This window comes from Carassius auratus, unplaced genomic scaffold (genome assembly GCF_003368295.1).
Source record: "Carassius auratus strain Wakin unplaced genomic scaffold, ASM336829v1 scaf_tig00025532, whole genome shotgun sequence".
Lineage (NCBI taxonomy): Eukaryota > Metazoa > Chordata > Actinopteri > Cypriniformes > Cyprinidae > Carassius > Carassius auratus.
In genome coordinates this window covers 6,373-30,761 of record NW_020525426.1, presented here as the reverse complement: position 1 = coordinate 30,761, position 24,389 = coordinate 6,373, and the positions used below count along the sequence as shown (strand labels likewise).

At 37.0% G+C, this 24,389-nt stretch overlaps 1 protein-coding gene across 1 annotated transcript; it reads right to left on the bottom strand.

Moving 5' to 3' along the window:
* Window positions 1–323: 323 nt before the first annotated feature.
* Window positions 324–24,049, bottom strand: LOC113078357 (polycomb group RING finger protein 3). Its single transcript, XM_026250681.1, has 9 exons — window positions 23,673–24,049; window positions 18,461–18,578; window positions 17,207–17,303; window positions 13,701–13,756; window positions 13,408–13,518; window positions 7,957–8,045; window positions 3,701–3,838; window positions 1,545–1,625; window positions 324–1,149 (listed from the first exon to the last, which is right to left on the bottom strand). The coding sequence occupies exons 1-9, from the start codon at window positions 23,685–23,687 to the stop codon at window positions 1,102–1,104; spliced, it is 753 nt and encodes a 250-aa protein (XP_026106466.1). The 5' UTR covers window positions 23,688–24,049; the 3' UTR covers window positions 324–1,101.
* Between the last annotated feature and the right edge of the window lie 340 nt (window positions 24,050–24,389).

Below are 24,389 nucleotides of genomic sequence, written 5' to 3'. Positions count from 1 at the left end.
TTATTTTAAAATTTTATTTATAAATCAACATATGTATACACTGTACTGACTATAAGGTGTGCTGTAAATAATGATTTTTCTTTTACTGAAATACACAGTTACCATTTACTGTAATACACGTTTTACTGTATTACAGTAATGCAAATCTGTATTGAGAAAAAATGAAAATAACGGCAAAAACAAATCTTAATAGTCCCAAAACCAAGCTAAATTTCCTTTAGGCAAAATAGAATTTTATTTTTTTCTTTTGATTTTGGGGTGAAAATATTTAGCTGAATATTTATGTCTTTTCCATGTAGCCACATAAACACAAGCCAAAATATAGCATTTTTGGAAAAACCACTCCAATCTGTCTCTATTTTTCTAGCCGTTTAGTCTTTCACACACACTTTCATAACATCTTTCATCCCTTCTCTCCACCAACAACTTTTATATACAATATTGGTAAATAGAACATAAATACTACACATAAATTTGCCTATTCACAATTCCACTCGTAGCGACGCCGAAAAGTAAAGAAAGAAACCGCTCTGAAATAATACACTCATATAAACTGCTTTATATGAGCTTTCGAAAGGCTCCGCACTCCCGAGAAGTGTTGGGTAAGACCTGAGAGAGAGCGGTCAGTTTGAAACGCCTCTTCTCTTCTGGTTAGCAGTGTAAAAGTGGACACTTCCACGGAGGGCGGCAGACACCGAGCACCATCTTTTTGCCCATAATTGAAGTAGGAACAAAGTCCAATGGTAAAAAAAAAAAAAAAAAGTTCAACCTTTTCTCATGACCTTTTTTTTGTCTTTTTTTTATAGTGTAAACAGCGCGATAGAGTCTTGGTTCCACTTCTCTCATCTATACAAAAGTATAAATATATGCTTTCTCTCAATTTTTCACATATATAGGACATATAGCAGACGAACAAACAGAGAAAAGCGGTTGTTCCCAAAAGTCGCCAGTGTCGCAGTGGCTGTGCTGGTTTTGTTGTTTGCTGGCTCGTATCTGTGTTGACGAGTGTTTGTTTGGTGTGGGCGTTGATGGTCTCTGCATATATAGCACGTAGCACAGTCCTCAGCCACTGGGCCAAAACAACCAAGCATTTTTGTCCAACTACAGCAGATCCATTTTAGGTCTGTAATGAAGGAGGAGGGGGGATTTCTGGAACGCACACAAAACATACAAGAATTTGTGTGACAAAGTCATAGAGTCACTAGAATGGAAACAAAGGCACAGAAAGTCAAGTGCATCTATTGTTTTTTGCATTGGAATTTCAGGGAAGCAGAATTAGATATGCAGCCTTCCAAAAAAAAAAAAAAAAAAAAAAAACATTTCTACATCAAAATGTCAATTTCTGACTTACTGTTGAATGAACATTCCTTGAAATGGAAGAGATGAATATATAATACTGGTCAAGACAACACAAAGACAATTTCATATCTTCACATGCTGTGTTTGATTATGCATGCATGCAAATTACGAGAAAGTGGCATGCACATCAGAACGGTAAACGGGAAGAATAAACCTACGACAAGCATACATATATCATAAATTACCTTAAATCTCCATCTTGTTACCACAACAAATTTCAAAGTATGGTCCTTGCCCAAGATTTCTTCATTGCATAAGATGTCCAGCTGAAAATAAGCACAAAAATATAGCAACAAGCCTTCTTTATGTTATCTTGCAGAACCATTAAAGATGCAGGATGTAATAATGACAGTTAGAACGTTAGCCAACGAGCCTTACAGTTTAAGGTGATGAGTTGTTTTATTTGTGTTTAATATTCCTCTTTTTCGATAGATACAGAGGCTTTTTTGGGTTGGGTACAGTCTGTGATCTTTGACCCAGTTCGTTTGCTGGCTTTAATGGCTGCGATACACTGCGTTTTCCACAAATTGGCAACCCTGTCGCAATACTATTGGTTACACTCGCAGTGGGCGGAGTCACACAGACCAAAACAAAACATTCCGACACGGAACATACATTTCAAAACAGAATAACTGGCTAAAATGTTGTTTTACAGTCAAACAAATATGTGAATTTAGCAAGTTTATCAAATATCTGCGAACAATTTATGGTATTTTTATGATCTAGTACAGTCAAAAAAATTACATACAGCACCTTTAAATAATCCAGCTGCTCATTAATCGCACAATAAACTGAATGTTTACCCTTATTAGGAGAAGGGTCAGGATGGTCAAATAGTCTGCTGCTCAATAACCTGTTAGTCATCCTGAATGATTCCTAATGTGTTTTAACATTTTTAGCAACCTCAGACTCAGCATGCTAACAACTTTAGCACAACATTACAGCAATCAAACGTAGTTCACTGCCTCAAGTTAAAATTTAGGCAATTACTGATGGACTCAAACATTTTCATGACATAAATGTTACATTTTTAAGATGATGTGTCAAGTTGAAAACATTAGAAAATGCATCTTGCAATCTGGCTGCGTTTTAAAACATCTAGTTTTGCACAGATATTCCAACATATTTCACAGCTAATTACCAAATAAATAAACTTGTTTTCCCTCCATACACATTATTTATTACTCATATGAGTGATTTTTTTAAATCAAAGATACACTATAAAAATATTTTAGTAACAGCTATGTAGAAAATAATTAGGACATTGCTCAAATTTATAGTTTAACAGGCATTATACAAAAATATGAACACTGGAACTGACCAATCAGAAAACATTATTCCAGAAAACCGCATAATCAATTTGTGTACGAATGTCTTTGGGGACAGGTGGGATTTTATGCTGCTTTACAGAAAAGTGACAGTCACTCACAACATTCAGTTCCACCTATTATTCCAGACAAAACAAAAGACACAAAACCTTAATGCACAAGAGCAGCCATAACCGCCCAAAGGATTATGTGCATCACAGTATAAGGGATGCCGCTCTCTCTGGAATGGTGTGCAGCGAAACACCGATACTGGTCTCTGTGTGTTTTGGCTCGCTGGGAGTCGATCAAGAGCAGCACGACCACAGCAACACCTGCTGGAGGCCATGAGCTCTCGCCATTATTCAGCTTTTAAAGTCATCTAGGATGCGAGCCAGGGATGTTCAGAGACAAACTTTGTCAGTGAAACAAAGAAACTTCTGATGCTTATTAGGATTTAGCTCTTCAAAGATTTTGCTTTTCTCCTACACTTCAAACAGAGTTGCTACACAAACCGCCCGCCATTCCAGAGTTATAGTTTTTTTATCTGGCTCGGAGCGGTATTGTGCTGTTGGCAGCTATAACTCTCGATACTCGCCGAGAACAACAGGCATCTGACAGTATTATTGCGGGGGAAAGTTTCTGACGGATGTGTGCGGTGGAATAGCCCACACATTTCTAACACAAAAGGAGGGAAGAAAGGGTGATGGAGCAGCAATAATTAGTCAAGTTTTGTGTTAAATTGTACTATGAGACATTGGCAGGCTGAGAGATACATGACAGAGAGCAAATGATATTACAGGCTATTATTTGTCTCTGAAAATATGAGGCATGCTGAAAGCTTTAAGGGAATCGTGACAGCGCGGAGGAGCTTTGAAATGCACATGGTGACTCACGCAAGAGCCATTGTCATGAAGGGAACGCCGATGCCGGCCAGCATGGTGGCAAAGGTCTCTAACAAGTTAACTTTAACAGAGGGAAAGGAAAGATAATGGGTTTTATTTTGAACTTCGCTCCAGATCTGGCGGATCACATACCTCATTGAAAGATGTCAGGTTTAGCTTCTTCGCGATGAACTTCTTGAGGTGGAGAACAGTCGCCTGAGCCGAACAACGAATCCACTTCCGCTTGAGTCCTCTGAGCTTACTGCTGTTACACTCCAGACAGATACTCACCTGAACAGACAAAAGCAAGAGAGACTGTGAAATGGCTTTAGCTTAACTACATTGTGTGAACAAGACACCATGTAGAGCCTCAAAAAATAATGATATTTCAGGTACTAAACCTTCTAAACCAGTTGAATGATCCTTCAGTCTCTAATCTAATCTAATCAGTCGTCTTACTTTTTTTAGACCTGTACTGTACTTGTATAAAACTTTGCATCGCTAATGATTGCCATCACTCACATCGCCTAGAAACTCCACAGAGGGTGGCAGACACCATCATCTAACAGGTTTAAACTGACTGCAATTTGCAGCTAGAAGCAATGGGAGGAAATCAATTTTGAATACAAATGAAAAGATTCGTAATCATATTTAAATGTATACTATATTTATATACACAAGTGTGTGATTTCATCAGTGTTTGATGACATTGCAGGGTATCCCATATGATCTAATCTTATAAAATGAACTGAATTTCTTGAACCGTGTAGGAGCCCTGCAAATTTGAGCACTTAAAGCTTAAATTTTGCATTATTCAAAAATAGATATTTCATCCCTATCACTTTTTCTAGCATATTTGTGAGAACACCGCAGGTCATTGTGTCAGTCACAACATCATATGCAAGATGAGTCATTCTCAGTCTCTGACGGCACCTGTCACAACAACATGAAGACCATGTTTTAGCTTGGTGGGTTATTGCGAGGAATATTCGACACATGGAATTCAACAGAAAGAAAATTCATTAAGCATTCTTGATGAATATGGCAGCACAAACAAACGATGCTGACTGTTGCATAAACTTAGCCTGTATGTTAAGACAGTGTCTTATGAAACTAGTTTGACCAATAAATGAAGCCAAGTGGTAATTAGTCTTTTACTTTGGATTCCACTTGACTAAACTTAGTTTTTATTTAACCGAATGTAAAAAAAAAAAATGGACTCATCTTAAAGAAAAAATTTGATGACTAACTTTTAAGACTATTCTAAACCTTTTATGCAACCGGCTACAGGGGACGACAACAGATTTTTTTTAACAGACATTTTGTCCATCTTTAATTTAAATCACACAGTACCATTCAAAAGTTTGGGGTTAGAATTATTATTATTTTATTTTTTTTAAGATAATGGATACTTTATTTCAGAAACGAAACCGTAAAAGACATTTTTTTATGTAACAAAAAAAAAATCTATTAGACAATATTCTTATTCAAAAAATGCATGGCCACACATACAAATACCGATGCCACCAACACAATTTCCACAACAAAGCGGCAGATGCTAGTGAGAGCTCCGCCATCTTTCAAAACCGAGCTGAGGGTTGAGTCGCCCCAGGCTGCCCGGCAGGTGCAGTGGCAGAGTGAGGGCTTCAGAGAGTCGAGACGCATTAAGGATTTCATGCCTCTCTCACTCCCCGTCCCTCTGTCCTTCTGCCGATAAGTGACTGAGCAGTGCAGAGTGGCACAGCGGCCAATTTTGGACCAGGCCTCACCAAGAACAGACAGTAATGGAGAAAGATGAGGAGGGGCAGCTGCGCCTGGCGGCTAAATGCCGACCCATTTCAAGGGCAAACGGTGCCGGGAGAAAACTGAGGGTTTCTGAGGGCCACGTACAACCAAATACTTTACAAGAACAGTGTGCTGTAAATCTGAGATTTGCTCGGTTATAGGCAGGTGGTGAGATGTAATAAAAACATGGGTGTACTATTAAACACAACGAAGGAATTTCACCATTAGCTGCACGCGCGTGTGTGTGTGTAATTACTGGGTCATTACTGCACGGCCGTGGCTGCTATGCTCACTGCAAACAGTCACACAAATGACTAATGGTGAACTCACTCAACCAATTAAAACTCCAGACCCCAGAACAACCACATAGGAGACCTTTTATTTGTAGCAGCCATCACTGAATATCCTTCCTTCCTCAAGATGCCGTGAGCTGTTGATTATTGTGATTTACAATCTAATTCTACAAGGGTCGATATTCTGATTTGTGTAGGGAATCACCACAGGTTGGTATCTATCATGAACTCACTATGCTATTAGAAGCACAGATTCAGAAGTCATTTTAAAAAGGCTGTATTCTACACTTGCAGTATTTAGTTTCCCTCAGAACAATTTAATGTACATAATTCAGTCAATTGTATTTTTTTAATGTCCATTCTCTACACTCTCTCTAACCCTTAGAATTAAATTTCTTCTTTGTAATATATTTTACAGGCAACTGGTGATCTTCAGTTTAAACAAATTACTAATGATTCATATCTTTTCAGTGATTCCTGTGGTCTGAATTGTATAAACTGGACTGATTTGGTCCTAGTGGTCCTTCAGAGACTCACTAAACTCTTTCAGATACGCCAAACCCACAGTAATTTCTATTAACAACATGCAACATGTGGTGACGATTATGTGTGGACCGAAAGTAATCACTGAATATCACATTTTTGATTTTACTTAAAAGGAACTGCTTGACCCAGTTTAGACCCAATTTGCAGAAACAAAGTCGGCTTCTCATTATTTAAGGTAATATGATAAATGTAACGAGCAAGATAAATATGCTTATAATTCATTAAATGGAGGGAAAAATGTAATGGACAATTTTACTCAGATGCAGAGTGAATTTTTACTAAACAAATATCAGTAATAAATCCATTTAATTCATTTGCATTACGCACATTTGGCCCAGGCTGGTTCTTTTTGGCCCAATTTCTCCTCACAAGGTCACGTCAGATGGGTCTGACCAACAGACACAGAAGTGTTCCACAGCCATCAGAGCATAGCTGAACGAGCACTACTGAAATTTTCATTCACTTTTTACATTATATATGAGGCCAAAGTGCCTGTCTCGGCTTTACTATAGCAGGCCGTATGAACAGACAATCTGTCCTCACACTTTAACAAGAAAACCCATGACCACAGGACATCAGTAACTCTGAAATCTTCATCGATCGCTTCCTCCAACAAAGAACACACACCCATACTTAAGCCATTTACACTATACCGTCTCCATTCCTTGTTATTCTTTGTGCTTTCTGCTCTATAAATCTCGCTCACACATGCACACACTCCACTAGGAAAACTTATATCACAGCATGAGTTATTGAATCAGCTGCTTTTGCTGGAAATGCAATCACTGCAAAAAATAGTATATGTTTTAATATTGCCAACCACGCAAATGTATCCAAGATAGTATATGCAGCATAACATACAGAACACCATACACTCCACTTGGTATCAGAATCTATATAAGGAAGAGAATTTGTATTCCTAATGCAGAAGCAGGGAGTAGACGGCAGCCGCACAACCTTCTGTTATAATATTATTAAGAAGCTCAGAGGAGAGCAGGAACACAAACTCCACTATATAAGAGTCTTTAATAATTCTACCAACCCTCTTAAACAATGAAATGGCTCTGCATTAATACCTGAACACAGACTGGATATTACAGACAGGAAGGGGCAGAGCGTTTGACATATTGACATTTTAAATGGAATACTAGAATACTGCAGGTTTTATATATATACACAAGGTACATGCATTATGCATATTATTACCTTTGTCATTATGCAATGACAAAGGTAAACAGTATTGTGCTACACTTTACCTTATTATATGCAGGTAGAATTTAATAAGTTACTTCAAAATTGTTCAAAAAATGTATATAAAATAAATTCCAAATTGTAATATTTAAAAGAATGAATTTAATTTTAAAATATATCATTAAATTTAACTTGTAATAATATTTCACAATATTACTTTTCATAGCATTTTGTCAGCCTTGGTGAACATAAGCAACTTCCTTTTTTGTGCAAAAGAAAACTCTTAAAAAAAAAAAAAAACATCTCAAAGTCGATTTAATTGGTTCATTCATCACAATGGAAACTGGTCATGTTGAGAACCCTGCATTATGGGATTTGCTATTCTATGCTGGGTCTGCTCTTGTAGACTTGGAAATATATGTCATCCATGTATTCCAGAGTACTGTAGAAAATAGACTGCAGAAATAGACTAGTACAGTAGTATGATATTCTAAACATAGCTCTTACATGTTCTTACTAACTAGGACACGCTAACGGAATGGGATGCTCCCTTCTGGGACATTAGTGAGGTCAGATGGGTACGGGGAAACCTACCTGCTCATCACTGCGATGGTAGTCATTGTCCTCCTCTGCTTTCTCATCTCCTGCTTCCTTACTGGCTGGATCTTCTGATTTCAGATCACCTGGTGGTGTAAAATGTAAAAAAAATAATTAATAGAGTCCCTAAACAACCATAAGAACCACCTTTTTGTGCACATCCATCTCTCCACAATTCTGCTTTCAAAATACTGTAGCACATGCATTCTCTTTCCAAACATCATCTTCGCTTTATAAAACAATCAATGTTTAATCATGACTTGTATAAGGATTCCAAGAATTTGTGATTCATTGCTTTCTCAGAGCTGGAATTATATTGAGTACAAGTTTGTGACTCTGGGAAGAGTTTCTTCATTACACAGTGAAGAAACATTCATCAAACACAAAAAAAGCAATTATCCCAACCTGCTCCCCCAAAACAAGTCTGCACCTCATCAGTGGAAACAGATTCATTTGTGTTTCAACCTGTCCAAAGAACGCTTCACACCTCAGACAGGCAGACAGCTGCCCACTGATCAGGTCAGAAAATAGGGCTGCATCTCATTACAGTTTTATGGAAGCCTAAAAATACTCTCCTTTATTAATATTCATGAGAGGGATCCAATGTAATCTACACTACCATTCAAAAGTTTGGGGTCAATAAGATTTCTTTAATGTTTTTTTTTTTTATATATATATATATATATATATATATATATATATAAAAATCAATACTTTTATTCAGCAAAATGCATTAATCAAAAGTAACAGCAAAGACGTTTATAATGTTACAAATGATTTATATTATATTAAAAAAAATTTAAAGGTCTCCACAAAGGTATTAAGCAGCACATTGATTATAACAAACATGTTTCTTAAGCACCAAATTAGCATATTCGAATGATTTCTGAAGGATCATGTGACAGTCCTGAGTAATGATGCTGAAAATTCAGCTTTGCATCACAGGAATAAATTAAATAAAAAAATATATTAAAACAAATTCATGATTTTAACTCATATTTCAATATATTACAGTTTTTTTTTCTATATTTTTTTACCCCCAAAAAACTGCAGCCTAGTTGAGCATGATTTTTTTTTTCTATATTATTTAAAAATAAAATCTTACTGACTTTTTTTTTTCCTGTGGCTGTTGACAACAGGCTACAGATGCTTTCAATATAGTTTAAGCTGCATTTAACTCAGAACTTCCTTCATTAATCCTTAAAACAAAATGTACTTGAAATGATCACCAAAACTGGACAACAGAGGAGGGAATTTGATGCATGTGACCAGACCAGTCAAGTGTGGCTGACTTATTTTATTTCATTTTTGACTTATTTTATTTCATTTCAAATGAACGACTGTCCACACACCCTCATGATTTCGTATGAGGGGCTGTCAAACATCACTATGACATTGTCATTGCATCACCAGATAGCAGCCACATTAATGGGAAAGGGAAAGAGTTTTGTGCATCTGGACGAAATGCAGTCTGGATTCAGTCTTCTTAAGCCTTGACTGCTACAGCGATGGCTTCTTCCCAGGACACTCAGGATATCCTTTCCGATAGTTAAAATGTTCCCTGACTGGGAAAAAGTTCACAGAGTCTGGGCTAATCTGCAGCAAGCAGGCTGTGAAGGAGAGAAAAAGCAGGACTTCTAGCTAAAAAAAAATAATAAAAAAGTCGTTACGGTGTCTAATAGATGAGGTCCCTCTATAAAGCTGTCTGTGGATGAGGTGCACAAGCTCAGGTAGCAATTTTACTATGCTTTCCGGAAGGGTGCCTTCTTTTTCAAGCTCGGCAACAGTCTGGTTAATATCCACTGTGATGGGATTTGAGAAGCACCATCAGTCACCCTATCATGGCAGATTCAGAGCAGCCCTAAAACCACCCATATAAAAGCACATTTTCAGAAAAGCATTTTCAATGCTCATAACCCTCATAAATGAAGGCTATCATGCTTCATGCTTATTTGTGGGCAGGTAATGAAGACAGTTACGTCATCATTTCACCACGTTTTCTTCTCCTCTTGGTTCAGTTTGATGGTTCAGATGAACCAGGAAGACTTCAAATGAAGTATTATTCAGAAAAAACAGGTCTGTTAAACTTGCTGATATAATGTGGAACAAGAGACCACTTATGTCTGAGCCTTATTTACTACAGCGCATGAATCCATCCAGCCATTCCGACTGCTGACTCAACCTGCCTGAGGGCCAGTATTTGCACAGACTTTATCACTGAACAGGGTACTGAAAGATGAAAAGAGCAAGATACTGCCTGGGTTTAGATAACTGTTTCCTCAAACAAACGGTAAGGGCCTGTTAACCACCGAATACACCAAAATAAGGGGCTTGTTTATAGTCTACAGGCTTTCATACATTCTTTCTTCATTCTTCAGCTCCGTTAGACTAATATACTAAAAGAACAATTCTAGGCAACGTAAGAAATGATGTTTTGTGCAAACAAAAGTCAAGCTGTGATGTGAAAATGAAAGCACGTTTGTACAACAATTTTCAAGTCTCTTATGCTTCCCATTGATTTGACATAGTACAATTTAAAATAACTGTTTACTGTTTTAATCAATTTTAAAATATAATTTATTCCTCTGATGCAAAGTGGAAATTTCAGTATCATAACTCATCTTCAGTGCCACATGATCTTTCAGAAATCATTATAATATGCTGATCTGCCACTCAAGAAACATTTCTTTTTTTATTATCAGTGTTAATACATAGTTGTGCTTCTTAATGTTTTTGTGGAAAGCATTACACATTTTTTCATGAATCGTTGATGAAAGAAAGAACAGCATTTATTTGAAATAGAAATCTTTTTTAACATTATAAATGTTTTCAATGTCACTTCTGATCAATTTAATACATCATTTATTGTATAAATAAAAGTATTAATTTAAATATATAAATATATATTCTTTAAAAACAAATAACTTACCCCCAAACTTTTGAATTGTAGTGCATAATTCAATATTCATTACTTAGTAATGAATTAGTAATTAGCATATTCGAATGATTTCTGAAGGATCATGTGACAGTCCTGAGTAATGATGCTGAAAATTCAGCTTTGCATCACAGGAATAAATTAAATAAAAAAATATATTAAAACAAATTCATGATTTTAACTCATATTTCAATATATTACAGTTTTTTTTTCTATATTTTTTTACCCCCAAAAAACTGCAGCCTAGTTGAGCATGATTTTTTTTTTCTATATTATTTAAAAATAAAATCTTACTGACTTTTTTTTTTCCTGTGGCTGTTGACAACAGGCTACAGATGCTTTCAATATAGTTTAAGCTGCATTTAACTCAGAACTTCCTTCATTAATCCTTAAAACAAAATGTACTTGAAATGATCACCAAAACTGGACAACAGAGGAGGGAATTTGATGCATGTGACCAGACCAGTCAAGTGTGGCTGACTTATTTTATTTCATTTTTGACTTATTTTATTTCATTTCAAATGAACGACTGTCCACACACCCTCATGATTTCGTATGAGGGGCTGTCAAACATCACTATGACATTGTCATTGCATCACCAGATAGCAGCCACATTAATGGGAAAGGGAAAGAGTTTTGTGCATCTGGACGAAATGCAGTCTGGATTCAGTCTTCTTAAGCCTTGACTGCTACAGCGATGGCTTCTTCCCAGGACACTCAGGATATCCTTTCCGATAGTTAAAATGTTCCCTGACTGGGAAAAAGTTCACAGAGTCTGGGCTAATCTGCAGCAAGCAGGCTGTGAAGGAGAGAAAAAGCAGGACTTCTAGCTAAAAAAAAATAATAAAAAAGTCGTTACGGTGTCTAATAGATGAGGTCCCTCTATAAAGCTGTCTGTGGATGAGGTGCACAAGCTCAGGTAGCAATTTTACTATGCTTTCCGGAAGGGTGACTTTTTTTTTCAAGCTCGGCAACAGTCTGGTTAATATCCACTGTGATGGGATTTGAGAAGCACCATCAGTCACCCTATCATGGCAGATTCAGAGCAGCCCTAAAACCACCCATATAAAAGCACATTTTCAGAAAAGCATTTTCAATGCTCATAACCCTCATAAATGAAGGCTATCATGCTTCATGCTTATTTGTGGGCAGGTAATGAAGACAGTTACGTCATCATTTCACCACGTTTTCTTCTCCTCTTGGTTCAGTTTGATGGTTCAGATGAACCAGGAAGACTTCAAATGAAGTATTATTCAGAAAAAATCAGGTCTGTTAAACTTGCTGATATAATGTGGAACAAGAGACCACTTATGTCTGAGCCTTATTTACTACAGCGCATGAATCCATCCAGCCATTCCAACTGCTGACTCAACCTGCCTGAGGGCCAGTATTTGCACAGACTTTATCACTGAACAGGGTACTGAAAGATGAAAAGAGCAAGATACTGCCTGGGTTTAGATAACTGTTTCCTCAAACAAACGGTAAGGGCCTGTTAACCACCGAATACACCAAAATAAGGGGCTTGTTTATAGTCTACAGGCTTTCATACATTCTTTCTTCATTCTTCAGCTCCGTTAGACTAATATACTAAAAGAACAATTCTAGGCAACGTAAGAAATGATGTTTTGTGCAAACAAAAGTCAAGCTGTGATGTGAAAATGAAAGCACGTTTGTACAACAATTTTCAAGTCTCTTATGCTTCCCATTGATTTGACATAGTACAATTTAAAATAACTGTTTACTGTTTTAATCAATTTTAAAATATAATTTATTCCTCTGATGCAAAGTGGAAATTTCAGTATCATAACTCATCTTCAGTGCCACATGATCTTTCAGAAATCATTATAATATGCTGATCTGCCACTCAAGAAACATTTCTTTTTTTATTATCAGTGTTAATACATAGTTGTGCTTCTTAATGTTTTTGTGGAAAGCATTACACATTTTTTCATGAATCGTTGATGAAAGAAAGAACAGCATTTATTTGAAATAGAAATCTTTTTTAACATTATAAATGTTTTCAATTTCACTTCTGATCAATTTAATACATCATTTATTGTATAAATAAAAGTATTAATTTAAATATATAAATATATATTCTTTAAAAACAAATAACTTACCCCCAAACTTTTGAATTGTAGTGCATAATTCAATATTCATTACTTAGTAAATATCCATTTCAGTAATGAGAAAAACCATTGACAATACAAAAAGCACCCAAAAAGAAATCTGTACACATTACAGTAATGAAGAATCTGGGGAAAATATGCTTTACTACCAATAAAAAATAAATTTAAAAAAAGTCACGCTGCAAAAATGTAAACAGTCCTTCAATATGATTTACTTTAAAGGTCTTTAAATCTTTCAAAAACATGTCTGTTTCACATTTCACCACTCCTCCCCCAAAACAAAGAAGAAATTATAATTTTTTTTTAAAGGCATACTGTCCCACTTCCCCTGTGATCGTATATGGACTGTACCACCTACAGCAGTTAAAGAGAGCTGGGACGTACCATTGCGCTGTGAGTCCAGGTGGGTTTTCACGTTACACAGCTCTCCTTTGACGTCTCCAGGCACCTCCATGCCTAACTTCTGATAAAATTCTCTCTGTTTTGTCATCTCCGCTGCACACAAGAAAGCAAAGAATAAAAATTAAAGCATTACTATTAAAATCTTACACATCATTAGCTTCATAAAATATGCTTTACATAAAAAAAAAAATACCATCATAAAATGAGAGAATTTTTGTTGCCAGTTCACATGGATCTTATGGATAGCATTTCAAAAACAAACAAAAAAGACAAACCTTCTTGCAGCCCTGGCACCAACTTATAGACAATATCTTGCATTGTTCGGTCATGGCTGAGGGAAAGGGAGAAACAGAAATGAATATAATTTATTCAAACAATATGCATTATTACACCAAGAAACACAGCTGAAGGACAAGAAAGAAATACACAAAAATGTACACCAAGAAAATTGCAATTCGCATTAGCATTCAGCAGAAACGTTCCCTCATAACTATGATTGTTAATTAGCATTTAGTGTAGTTCTTCCTCGTGTCTCTAATTCTCCTGTGACTGACAGTTCCCAGGGCTTGGAGGTAAAACCTATTAAGCGTGTGTTGATATGTTCATCTCTGTGGCGCCTCTGGTACGGCTGCCCGCCTCCGAGAACATGTTACCATGCCACAAAACCCACGAGTGCTGGTTCCAAGCAGCAAACAGCCAAAAAAAGCACCCGCTTTGAGATTCACAGCTCTTGTTGTATATCTTCTACTTTTTGGGACACTGTAAATTAACTCTGAACAAATTTGAAACTTTGCAGGCATTAATTCAAACCTAATGAAACATGTCAAGAACATTTACATAAAACCTTTAAGTGATAGCTCACCCAAAAGTTAAAATTCTGTCATTAATTTCTCACCCTTGTATCATTCCAAACCTGGAAAACCTTTGTTTTTGGTCAGAACACCAATCAAGATATTTTTGTTGAAATCTGAGAGTTTTCTGACCCTGCATAGACAGTCCCAGAAACATAGTAAGGATATCGGTAAAATAGTCCATGTGACATCGTTGGTTCAATAATGATTTTAATGAAGCTACAATAATACTTTTTGTGTGCATAAAGAACAAAAATAACTTTTTTTTCCCTTCTGGGTCATTCTCCATTGCACATTCAAGAGAATCCTTGAATCATGGCACTCTTGTGATTGTGTGCATCAAAGACCGACACGGAAGAAATCGTTGAATAAAGTAATTTTTTCTTTCTTTGCACACAAAAAGTATTCTCGAAGCTTCATAAAATTACGATTGAACCACTGATGTCACAAGGACTATTTTACCGAAGTCCTTACTATGTTTCTGGGCCTTGAACATTGTAGTTGGTTTCTTGTCTACGGAGGGTTTCATCAAAAGTATCTTTCTTTGTGTTCAAAATATGAATGAAGGTCTTATGGGTTTGGAACGATACGAGGGTGAGAATTTTTGGTGGGTGAACTAAGAATTTTTTGGGTGAACTATCCCTTTATAGAAATGTGTCTGCACTGTGACATTATTTTCAAGAAAATTAAGAACATTTATTCCTGTTTTGTCATATCCTAAATCTCAGCCGTTATTACTCCAGTCTTCAGGGTCACGTGATCCTTCAGAAATCATTCTAATATGCTGATTCGGTGCTCAAGAAAATGTCTTATTATTATCAAAGTTGAAAACAGTTGTGTTGCTCAAACTAATATTTTTTGTTTCAGGATTCTTTGATGATAAGCAAGTATAATTAAAAAAGTAAAATGAATTAATGATGTGATGAAACTAATGTCACACTGCAACAATTTTTTTTTAAATTTCCCTCAAGATTTTTGGGTCTAGTTTAGTGTATGAGCCCTTGTGGCAGGTCGGTTCCTCTTAATAGTACATAATTACTCCGACCAGTTGGAAGCTGATCTTAGAAATGCCCTCGTGCCACTTTGAGAATACAGGCCACATTCTGTGTCAGAGTCCAGCTCGCTGTTAGCTGATCTGCTCCCTGAGGGCACGACGAGAGAGAAAGAGAGACAGAGAGAGATCAGGATTGTGAGGCAGCAGAGCACCTGTGTCCCTGGTGCACAACCAGTGCTACCACCTGTTCCCAAATCCCAGCAGCCTGGTGGGGAAGGTAGAGGTCCAATTAGCCTCCACCGAGCATCCACAGAGGGGTCCGGAAGGCCTGGTGGTGAGGGGGTGACTGGCATTTAGCTCTCCGATCAACAAAAGCTCTGTTTTCTGTGTGTGTGGGTGTATGATTGCGCAAGTACGAGAGAGAGCTGAGGATCAATGAGCTGCCACTGTTAATACAGACAAATCCAGTTTTCATTCACGATCAAACAGTGTGGCTCGTAAACACCAGGGTGTTAAACTAAGGTCAGATTAATCATGCAGAGAAGGAGGCGAGCTGGTTTGATGGCATACGACGTAATGTAACTGACCCCGAACTCCTATATTGTCTCTTCCTCTCGTATCCCACACAGCTTTCATCTACCAGCAAGGCTGGGGCGACTCTTTTCCGCCCCATTCAGAAGGAAGCACTGGGGCCGTGGTGAATATTTAATGTGTTTGGAAATTGTTTCTCATCAGCGAGCAACTCCAAGCTTCCACGCTGCTAAATGACAATTATGAAAGAGCTGGCATCCGGCCCAGCGCACCAGCAGATCCATCAGACACAGAGGCACCGATGCTCAAGGGGCAGATGGACGCCACACCCCGACAGTTTACACACACCTACACACTGAGCACATCTGCGCGTGTCTCTCAGCAGCAGCTTCTGCTCACAGTATAAAAGGTGAAGGCCTTTTCCTGTTGAAACGGGCTTGTTCGGTCAACTCTTAAGAGTACACATGCATACAGATGACCTCAAAGCTTACATGGGCTAAACAGACATGGGCTACGAGTCACATAAGACTCACCTCCATGTCCATGTTTACTCACCTCCATGTCACTCAAGATTTTCTTGATGACAAGATGTCCGCCACCACTAAAATCATCACCCAGTAACAGCCCAATCAAGTAATAACTCTCCTCAACAAGCGGCTTTCAAAAAGTACAAATTATGCTTTCCACCATCTCTCAGTTTTTGCTACAAAGTCTTCAAGACTTATGACTATGTAAATAGACTATTTTTTTCCCCATAAGATTGGCAAACTTCTTCTCATGTGACACTATTCAGAGATTTTTTACTGCAATTTTTTTAAACATTAAAAAAGGTGTTGTGAATGTGTTCACTAAGCGCATTTTCTGTGATTTGCACTCTTTAAAATGACATTGCATGCTTCAATTGCTTATGTAAAGCGCCTCCAGAGGTCAATTCCTTTCACACCAGAAAAAAATGGTGCAAAATTCTGCACTGTCGTGATAAATAAACACCCTGCAGTTGTAATCATGACTTTCCATGTGGCAGTTCTACGGTGTGAGTTTGTAGTAAACCTGCAGTGATGCTTTAGCACAGCTGCTGCCCTTAAAATGACATCATGCGATGCGATTCGGTTCCAGAAGAGCGTAAAACTTTCAGGTCACATCAGCAGATGTTTTCTCTGGGATGTGTGTGCTGGAGAGGAACGCTCCACCCTGGACATCAAAAATTCACCATTCGACAAAGACAGCTGGAGGGAGCCACGTCGCCTTCAAATACCCATGTGGCTGCACCGCACGCAACTAACATGCACTGAAGCCAGCAGTCAAAGACTACGCCATTCACCGGTGTGCCTTGATGGACCCCTACTGGGCTGCTCTAGGGTTTACATTGATTTAGACGTGTTTGTCTACTGCGGTAAACTCTTACCCGATGTACTGCAGTGGATGGCTCTGGTGAATGACAATCCGACATGTGGGACACGTGTTGTTCTCTTCTAGGTATTTCACCAAACAGCTCCTGCAGACTATATATATATATATATATATATATATATATATATATATATATATATATATATATATATACACAGACACACAATTTATGCACTTTTAGTAAGTTGATTCATTCTGTGTATGTAACATAATATTTTACAATGATAATTCTATTGATTTCCAAAAGTCAAGGATGACACATTGATGTGAATTTGATCAAAAGACTCATTGACAAACCCAGAGACTAAAAAAAATAAAACCAATATTCCTTCTAGTTTTAAGACTCAAACTACTGAAGCATAATTTCAAAGGCTCTTGATCTGTGGCACAATGACTCCCTCTAGTGTTTAATTCAAAAACTAGCTTGACATGCTATCCTTAATCTTATTCTTTTTACTCGTCTTTTTGCTATTTAAAAAACATGACTTTTACAAAAGAAGATTTTAAGTCATAAATCAGTCGGTCTGGTTCACAAAAACTGTCCTAAATCCAAGTTCACTGATGATCTTCCTATTAAATGTACTGTTGTTAATCCTGCAACATCATCTTCGAGCCAGTGAGTAGAATGTGAAACAGTCATATTTAACAACGGATCGAGACTAGGTTTTGTGAACCAAAGCATTCTCTGGAAAAGATTTGACTCCAAAAGAACTATTTGTTAATAGCACTGAGAGCCAGGTTACATCAAGGCTTCATTACACAGAAATGTGGGTCTGTTTGTCACACAAGATATCATTGGAATATAGTCGTTTGGAGCACTGTTATGATACTTTTATGTTTTTTTGTCATTTTATGTCACTTCATGTTCCTTATAATGACAAGAGTGGCTGGGATATTCTTTAAAATTGACCATTTAAGGGCCCCCAAAAGATACCCACGTTTCTCAGATAAGGCTTGAATGAAACTTGCACTGTCTGATCTTAAAATACTTCAGTACCTTTGTTTTGTCTCAAGATGCACACTAGTAATGTTTGTTTTTTTGAGGCATATTTAAAAAATTGCTTCAATGTCTTTATTGAACTATGGCGTAATCCTGGCTTAGTCTTAACTCTGTCTGTGAAACCAGGCCAAAGAGTCTTGAAATGAACGATTTCCTTCTGCACACAATAATATCTGTAGACAATATTGATTCTAAATGTCATTCAGAACTGAAGTAAATACTAGATATCGGTATAGCAGTGACACTCACAGGTGTGTAAGCACTCAGTGACCGTGGTGGCGTCGATCAGGTACCCCTCACACAGACGACAGGTGATGTGGGCGTTGATGTCCCACAGTTTAATCTTCCTGGTTAACATCTCGGGGTTCTGGATGAGAAAGAAAGGGAGGGAAAAGAGGTAAAGTATTTCACAACACACAAAACCACAATCCAATCCTCAGGCTGAAGGAAAAGGGGTCAAGAGGATGATCTCAAAGGTCACTAGGGTCAACCTTATAAACCCATCTAGTAGGTTGCCTTCATCCATTACATTAAAATCAAAGGTCAAAAACAAGTGTTAGTTCAATTGTTTGTTTAGGGACGTCCCATGTGAAGCAGCCATACGACTATATTGACCAGACATGTTATACACTGAAGCACAATCCATGTCAGGACACGTGCTGCTCATATTCAATACAGATTAAACAGGTCAGTTTAGAATCCAGCAGCACACTGGATAGAAAATAATTAGATCTATGTTCCTTCAATATTTGTGATTCAGCTTTTAAGAAAAATTTGTTAGAACCAAGTGGGAATTTGCACAACATCGCAATTAAAATGTAATGTGGTGAATGGTCACAGACTGCATGAAACTCCTGTTTTAATATAGGAATAAATTTTGATATTCTTATTAAAGCTGAAATACCTAGATATTTTACAGTCAGCATGCCCTATTTACCCATTGTTTCTCAGTGTATGTTATTCCATGTTTAAAGGAATTTCATCAAAAACATGTTTTTGATGAAATATAATATAAATGTTTTTATTTTAAATTATGATTATGTTTAACTAGCATCATAAAAATTATGAAGATTTTTTTCTTTGGAATAAAGTGCACTGATAACTTATGAAATTACAAAAACTGTGAATGGTCTCTGCACGTTGGTGCTGACTGGAACTGAAGTGTTTGCAGGAAAGTGTGTAGAAGGTAAAAGAGAAGCACTGCAAGGTATGTTTACATTTTGGAATACCGCAAAATATATGCACATCAAAAAAAGTCATGTGACTTTGCATGATGGGACTTGAATAACTTGACTAACCAGTGGACCGGTCTCGTTGCACAGCATCTGAAATGTTGTTTTGGTTGTTCTGAAATGCCTGGGCGAAGTCTGTCATCAAAGTATTTCTGTATAATTACAGCAGACATCCACCTCCGAAAGCAACAACAGCATTATTGTGTCTGCTCATTCTGAGGTGCAAGAAATTCATCATATATGAAAATTATTCTATTGAGTGGCTTCTCCTACTTCTGTTAGTGATATTTAGTGCCAATTTATCAGGAAGTGGGTCGTCGGATAGAAATTGTGCTTTATTCACAAATGTTTTATGCGATATTCTAATTTTGTGCATATGTTAAATTTGAATCTTTGGATGAGAACATAGCTAATGAGGCTAAATGGGTTCAGTAAGGCATAACCACAGGTGTTTTATGTTATGGCACTTCCTCATAAAAGATTTTCAAACCTCCGTCATGAATTCAGCCACCAGCCAAGTTGCAATAATATAATCTGTGTAGAGCGGTGTCAAATGAGGACAGAGAACTGCCACGGGCTGCAGTGAATATTACACTCTCGCATTAGTGGGCTTCAATAAAAGTTGGAGCTTCAAAGCCATTCATTTACCCATGAGTCTAAATGCATTATTTGTTAAATCCAAGTATTAAGAAAACATTACACAAGGATCATGGATATCACATGGATTTCAGATGTCCAGTGTTGGGGAAAGTTACTTTTAAAAGTAATGCATTACAAAATTGCATTACTCCCTAAAAAAGTAACTACCATAATTCCTCAAATAAAAGCCGGGGCCTTTATTTACCTGAACTGCAGAAGGTAACAGGCTTTTATTTGAAGGAGGCTTTTATTAGAGGCAGGCCTTTATTTCTAATTCCATCTGTTTGATAAGTAATTGTTTTAAATAACCCGTTTTAGCGTTCCAGTGGAGAGAGATTATAACATTAGCACAGAATCAGTTCAGAATCAATCACCAAAAGAATCAGTTCGGTTCAGACGCGCTCTGTGTCAGTCTGCTTCACGCTGAATCACGCATGCACAGTATCTTCAGCTCGGACGCGTCCGACAGAAACGGTTGTCGGTTCAGTGTACTGGTGATCTGAAAACCGATGCGACCGGTTCTTGACTCGAGAACGAGAAACACAGTGGCCAATGGGCATGTACGGTTGTTAACTGGCTCTGCTGCACAAATTTTCCACTGGCCTTTATTTGTATGTGTTGACCACGCCCCCGGCCACTATAAGAGGCCCGGGGTTTATTTGACTATTGGTTTTTACTTGAGTAAATACAGTAATTACGTTACTTAGTTATTTTTTATGAAAAGTAATGCATTTTTTGCGTTACTTTTTCAATATTATCAGGGCTTGGCTGTTTTTAGTCTAAGAAGTTCTATTTATAGCAAATATAAAAGCCCTTTCACACTAAAAGTGTAATGAATAAACCTCAGGCTAAAGGAAAATTTAATTCACATCTGTACAATTGAACACAGGAGAAGGAGGACACTCTTCAGCAATAAAAAATAAAATAAAATATAAAAAATGAAGCACAATTGTAAGTTGTGCAATTGTTTTATTATTATTATGGTTGAACTGGATCATCAAAAGGTCAGCAGCAAAGACATTGTTAATAAAATGGGATTAGATAAAAGATATAGATATAAGATAGATATAAGATATACATTTCAGAATATAAAAGAATATGATCTTTGAATGTAACACATGATGAGTCATATGGATTACTATTACTGAAACTTTTAAAGTAGAATAAATCCCCATTTACTTTGTTGTAAATAATAAGAAACTTAGACATTCTGACATTAGACATTCCGTACAACATCTCTATTCGAGAGGAGATACAATTTTGGGATGAAACATTTAAGATTGTTAAAGGAATATTCACAAAAAAAATTGTAAAGTGACAATATGCTGAAAATTTACCAACTGCAGTGAATGGGTACAGTCAGAAAGCGTTCAAATAATCTGAAAAACATATACATACATACATATACATATATATATACATTATATATATATATATATATCATCACAATAATGCACACCTTATCCACATGACTCCAGTCCATCAATTACCATCTTGTGAAGCGGAAACCTGCATCTCTGTACTACACAAATCCATCAAGATGTTTTAACTTCAAAAAATTGCTTCAGGCTAAAATACAAATCTATCCATAAAATTACTTTTATCCATAACTTTTTCCAATGAAAGCATCAAATCGTTTTCATTGCAACAGTGAAACAGATCAAAAGTCAAGCAGATCAAGTACAGTTTACATGTGAAAAAAGTCCAAAACAACTGTCAGTGGATTTTGATGTGAGAGGACAATAGGGGAGGGACTTTTATATTGTGTCTACACCAGACTCGAGCACCGCTGCAAATTGTGACAAAATACTATAGAACCAATTAAAACTGCTGCCCTGTTCCATTTATGATGTGCTGACACAAAGTTCAAATGATTTGCAAGTTTCAACAGTCGCTTTGTTGCGTCCAGTGTAGACAGCCTCAAGCGGTTTTGGCGTAGACAGTGAAACATTATGGACATATTACTCATATTACGGTATTTCGATCAGAAGCATCAGTTTTAAGATAAAACATCTTAAAGAGCCACACAGATGGGAAATCTAAAATTACCTGTATTACAGTGTATGATGTAGCTGCCCATCAGTGTAAACAATGTGCAAAGTAATTAAACCAAAAAGTACACGATTTATAAAGTTATTGGCTTCTAAAGTAAGGAGTCGACTCTGAAATCTATAACGACTCGTTTCAGCGATTCAAATCTTTTGCCCATCTCTATGTACGTCACTAGGAGCACTTTGCATAATAATCTCCGCCTACCGTCTTGAGAGAAACTGAACTCTGACCTGCCCCACCCCCCACACAGACACTCTGGTTGGTGTGATAGCATCATGTCGAGGAGAGAGTGTGTTTTTAATTGTAAAGGCAAGTTTGTTTTATTTTTCAATGCCAAAGAATGAAGATCAGAAGAACCAATGGCTAAAATTCATTTTTACCACCATACAAGAGCAGCACAACAAATCCTTGTTGTGTTCACAACATTTCACTGATGACTGCTTTTCTAATCTCGGTGAGTACAAGGCGGGATTTTCAAAGCGTTTGGCCATAAACGCGAAGTATGATTATGAAGTTATGTGTCTGTTTTCTCCCGAGCGTCTTATCAGTATGTATGCTGTCTGCAGCCTGTCTGCGCTGATCGTCATGTACAAAAACGTCATTAAAATGAAGTGTAACTCCGTGAATACTCAACGAAGAGACATGAGAGATATATCTATAGAAAGCTTGACATGTCTACTTTGAAACTAAACAAGTGCTGCCGAAAACAGATATTCTGTGATAAAGTAATCGATATGAAAACAACGCGATGTCTGTTTTTCATGTCTCCCTTCGTGACCACGCCCCCCGCGCTGAACGCGCTATTCAGATTCAAACTGAAGCGCGCGGCTTGAATACACCCACACAGAAGAAAAAGCAGCGAGACTGTTCAAGTTTTTTATTTTACTGTTTGCTTCGCAATGAGAGGAATAAGACATAATTCACCCCAAACAGATGGCTAATGCATAGTTTACCGTGGAGGTGTGTGCGGAACAACCAATCAAACCTTGACTATGTTAGTTGACCAATCAGAACACAGTATGCTACCGAAAGGTGGGGTTTAAGGAAACTGAATCTTTTTAACAGCTTTGCACGAACCGTTTGGGGATCTCTGAGAATTGAGGTAATTTTAAAATGATATTTTTACAAAATGACAATGTTTTTTTAACCTTGGATGGATTTAAACCTAATGTACAGGACTTATAAACAGTGATAGGAAGCTTAGAATTTTCATCTTACTGGCTCTTTAATAATGGATTTTTAATACAAACACACAGCTTTTATCTTTATAAGACTTTAACTGATGGACTGGAGTCATGTGAATTACTCATGTGTGTCTTTGATGTTTTTATCAGCTGTTTGGACTCTCATTCTGATGGCACCATTCACTGCAAAGGATCCATTGATGAGCAAGTGATGTAATGGTACATTTCTTCAAATCTGCTCAATCAGTTCAACTCGGGTAAGTGCATTTTCAGCCAATTTTCATTTATTTTTAAACTATTCCTTCTGAGTCAGATTAAACACTGTGGCAGCACAAAAGGAAGTGATTCACGTACCCCTAATGTCGCCATGTGTCTACTGCTGAGGGTCTGGAAGCCGGGCTTCTTCTGCGAGACACAGGGTGGTGTTAACACTGCATCCTGTGCTCCACTTCACACAGCTGCAGAAAACACACAGGAATTTATTTATTTACACACATTTATACACAAAATGATTGCAAGGAAACAGACAATTTTCCCCATTGCCTTTTCAGAATGTTTTCAGTAAATAATATTTTCCGTTTTAAAGATTAAGCCAAATTGCATGTAGTAAAGAGCTTTTTTTTTTACCATGTCTTTACTACAACTGTATGTATGTATGCAGCATCTTTAAGATAAAACTGTTTGTTGATTACAAACTAGATATGAATGATTATGTCGGTGGCTAATAATAAATGGTTTATTTATAACTGAGAATTATTCATTTTTAAAATTATAATATCATACAATAGAATATTATCATACAATAGAATACATTTAAGTCACCAGCAACACAATATCATTCACAAAATACATAAAATCTCACTGATATGACGATTTAGCCTGTGAAATGAGTGCACTTAAACCAAAGACATGAATGTAGGTCATCTAAGGATATGAGTAAGTGTGTATCATCAGAATCACAACAGAACCAACAGTTGATAGAGTGTATGTTTCAAACTAACAGTTAACATTTTTTAATATTCAAGCCATTCCCAAAGGACCCAGGCTTGGCTCACATTATTTCAATTAATA